Raw genomic sequence first — 3,640 nt, forward strand, 5'->3', positions numbered from 1 at the left:
CATTTACAAAGGCCAAAGCCATTGCTCATTCCTTCAGACCAAACCAATGTCAGCATAAATAAATAAAAATTCAATCCAGCAACATTCAGTTGACACAGGTGGAAGAGTCATTAGGATAAACGGTCCCACAGCGTTTGTTCTGTAAGATTGTGCTCTGATCCTATAGGGGTCGCCTTTGCTTGTCATCCTTTCAGGGTCAATAACAAGGTTCCATTCCAGAGCCATGGGTTGGTGGAACTGAAAGTATGTCAGACCAAATGCTTTGCAACATTTTCTTTGGATCTTTGTATTCTGAGTTCTAATCCCATCAAAGCCTGCTTGGATGACAGGCTCAATATGTTCCTCTGCTTTAGCACCACCACCTGGCACTTTACTTAAGCCCTTCACTCTCCATGGAACATAAGTCATCAACAGCTTTTCTCCAGAAAAGCTCTGAGTTGTAAGACATTTCCTTCCTGGTTTTGAATTACCATCGATGTTACTGTTTCTAGATAGAAATGTTGGCCCCACACAAACCCATTTTTACCTCTCAGAAGAGGTGGTCCATATTGCTCTGGCCTCATATATATATATATATACTGTTTCCTATTAAGTTATGGTTTCTTCTTCTCTTAGCACTATCAGTCTCAGACATACACCAAAATGATTATGGGTGCTGGTGTCCTCCTTCCTCTGGCTAAGCAATAAATAAACACAAAAACAAAGATATATGACAGGAACCAGACAAATGAGAAGAATAAACGTAGATCATTACTTACTGCTATAGCGCTGAATCCAACCAGATTTTACAACATCTGCCATCTAAAAAAAGAAAAAGTATAAAAACTGAATGCTGTTGTTGTTGATATCATTATTATTATTATTGTGATATCTTGCAGTACAAGTTTAATTTGTTCCATGACTGAGCTCGTTTAACAATTTACTTGTTTTACAAATCAATTTTTCCCATTGAAATTAATTAAAATATGATTAATCCATTCCAAACCCCCAAAATCATTTTTTTTTGTGGGGGGGGGGTTCAAAACAGATAATGTGTAATTACAAGTAAAATGACAATTATAAAAACAATAAAAGAGAATGCAAAAGAAATATGTAAACTAGTTTTATTACTTTAATTACCTTAATGATGATGATGATGATGATGGGACAATTTGTGCATGAGTAAGATGATGGAGCAGGGAGGAGGAGGATTATTGTCTGGAAGAAACTGCTTCCATTAAGACTTCAGGAAGAACCATTTCTGGCATTTTCTCTCTCACGTTGCTTGATTTAGGCTTTTTAAACACTTTCTTCACTTTTCACACTTGCAGGTTGTTTCATTAGAAACATCTCAAGAGAAATCCTTGTTCTTTGCCTTTCATCTTTTTGGGGGTCAATAAATTAAGTACCAATGAAATACTGGGATCAATGTAATCAACTGGACCCCTCCCCCAAAATCTCAGACCTTGTGCCTTTAGTAGAAAGGATTGTTATTATCATTATAGACATTGCACAGTATAAAGTATGATGAGGTTGTCGATTGAGGATATTGTGTCTACTGGGAGTTTGTAGTGTTTGTCAAGTCACAACAAAGACCTCAGACAGACAGTACTTTCCACAATATGCGTGCAGCTCCAAGTAATGCTGACTTTTGCAATACATCTAGATTGTAGGGTATCTCTAAGGTTTTCTGATGGGTTTTTTTCAGATTGGCTGGTATTGAACCCAATGCTCTGATGACAATAGGGAAAACCTTTATGTCCGACTCTCGTAGCTGCCACATCTTAGCAATCTCAATTCTCAGGTCTCCGTTCTTATCAACTTTTTCTCTTTCTTTCATAATGATATGTTGATCTCTTGGCACTGCCACATCAATTATTAGGCACTCTTGTTTGTCCCTCCTAAATGTTACTATATCTGGCCTTCGGTGCTCTAATACCTTGTGTATCTGGATGTCAAAGTCCCAGAGGTTTTTTGCCTTCCCCTTTTTGTCCATTACCTTTTCCGGTGTATGTTGGTCCTAAGCACCCGTAACCTCATATCCATACTTATGGTATAGCAGCCAGTGGCGGTTTTCGGCTACCTTGTCATGTCTATGCTTGTAGTCTTTTTGTGCAAGCTTTCACAAGCACTAACAAAGTGAGTCACACTTTCAACCCTCTTCTCACACAACAAAACAAATATACTAAAAATTAATATTGTCAGCATATGCAAGATTCAACCATAACAAACATAAAAAAAAACAAACAAATATTCAATCAAAAATAACTGTAACACCAATATTTTTGCTGATGCAAAACACTGTGAAAGGGTGCACACCATTAACACTCAAGCTCTGACCAAATCCACCTTTCTACATCTACAGTAGCCACTGCCAGAATTTAATAGTATATAGAAATAGAATGGAAAATGTAATATGCTGCTGACTGTTACAGTCCCTGACATACGATTCATACCTGCATATCAGAGAATGCAGTATGGTCTTTAGCTAAAAGGAGACAAAGGAGATGGATTTGTGGGAACAACCTGCATAACACAGAAGTACTTGATCAGGGCTGTCCAGGGGTACACAACAGCAACAATACTATATCACCTTACAGAACATTACTGCATTAAGAAAAGCTGCACTAAGATATACGACATCACATCACACTAAACTAGACCAAATCAGTTGGTATAATTAGGAAAGCTTGTTGACACTCATAACATCCAAAATTCATAATTTATTTTGGTATAATAATGATTTTTAGTAATTCTGACAATAAAATAGCCTTTCCATGCAAAAGGGTTCTGAATCCCAATCTTGTGAAAAGGAAGAATTTGAAGTAACTCAGGATACTAAGATGAAGTGCAACTTTGGTGATTAAACAGTGATAAACACGACCAATAGCAACAGAGCAGAGCAGATATACTTTTTGTATCAAGTTATGGCGTGAGATTGAGTTCCAAAACTTGGCGAGGATGACACAGTATTTTTTATTACACAACAATACAACGAAAGCTGGGGTGCGCTCTACGCTTCCACTATTTCGCTGCATTATATGAAACAGTTTACTACAATAAATAGCACTAATGAAGTGCAAGGATGTTTGTGACCAACATTATGAGGTGGGGGATTAACTGAAAATAGATATAAACAGTACTGGGTCGATGTAATCGATTAATCCACTTCGCTCAAAATTATTAGCCTTGTGCCTAAAGTTAGAAACCGTTTTTAATATTATTGAAATTACTGTAATTAATATAAAATAAAACAAATCATCGTTATTATGATTAATGTATAGTTTAATTTTCTTTCCATAATTAAGTAATTACAACATATACATCGTATTGCGCATCATTTCCTGACCGTCCTGCTTCGGAGAAGATGACAATAAATTGATTAAACGGGTATAGTGATGAAAATAACGGACATCCTTAAAATAAATCTGTTGTTAAGAAACTCGCACAAAACAAGGGAGTGACCTTTCGTCAAATGTAATAAAATTACGCTGACAAAGTGTTAATTTTTAAATATATGATGAAACGGATGTTTGCTATTGTGTAAATTAACCAACTCAAAACTGCTGTCCTTGTTCCTAAATCACAATTATTATTAACTCCTGTTATTACATTCAACAAGATATGTGAATGGTCCACCTTACACACACACACACATATA

General features: G+C 36.2%; 1 protein-coding gene across 2 annotated transcripts in view; it reads right to left on the reverse strand.

Moving 5' to 3' along the window:
* The window catches only part of LOC106878806 (calcium-binding protein P), a 21,652-nt gene extending 19,394 nt beyond the window's left edge, over positions 1-2,258 (reverse strand). Inside the window, exons 1-2 of one of the 2 annotated variants that reach the window (XM_052975260.1) lie at positions 1,120-2,258; positions 759-801 (exon numbers count right to left, since the gene is read on the reverse strand). In XM_052975260.1, coding sequence (XP_052831220.1) covers positions 759-801 — 43 coding nt within the window. In that variant the 5' untranslated portion in view covers positions 1,120-2,258. The remainder of the gene's footprint in view (positions 1-758; positions 802-1,119) is intronic. The other variant, XM_014928147.2, reaches the window with a different exon arrangement.
* Positions 2,259-3,640: the final 1,382 nt, after the last annotated feature.

Source organism: Octopus bimaculoides, chromosome 20 (genome assembly GCF_001194135.2).
Source record: "Octopus bimaculoides isolate UCB-OBI-ISO-001 chromosome 20, ASM119413v2, whole genome shotgun sequence".
Taxonomy (NCBI): Eukaryota; Metazoa; Mollusca; class Cephalopoda; order Octopoda; family Octopodidae; genus Octopus; species Octopus bimaculoides.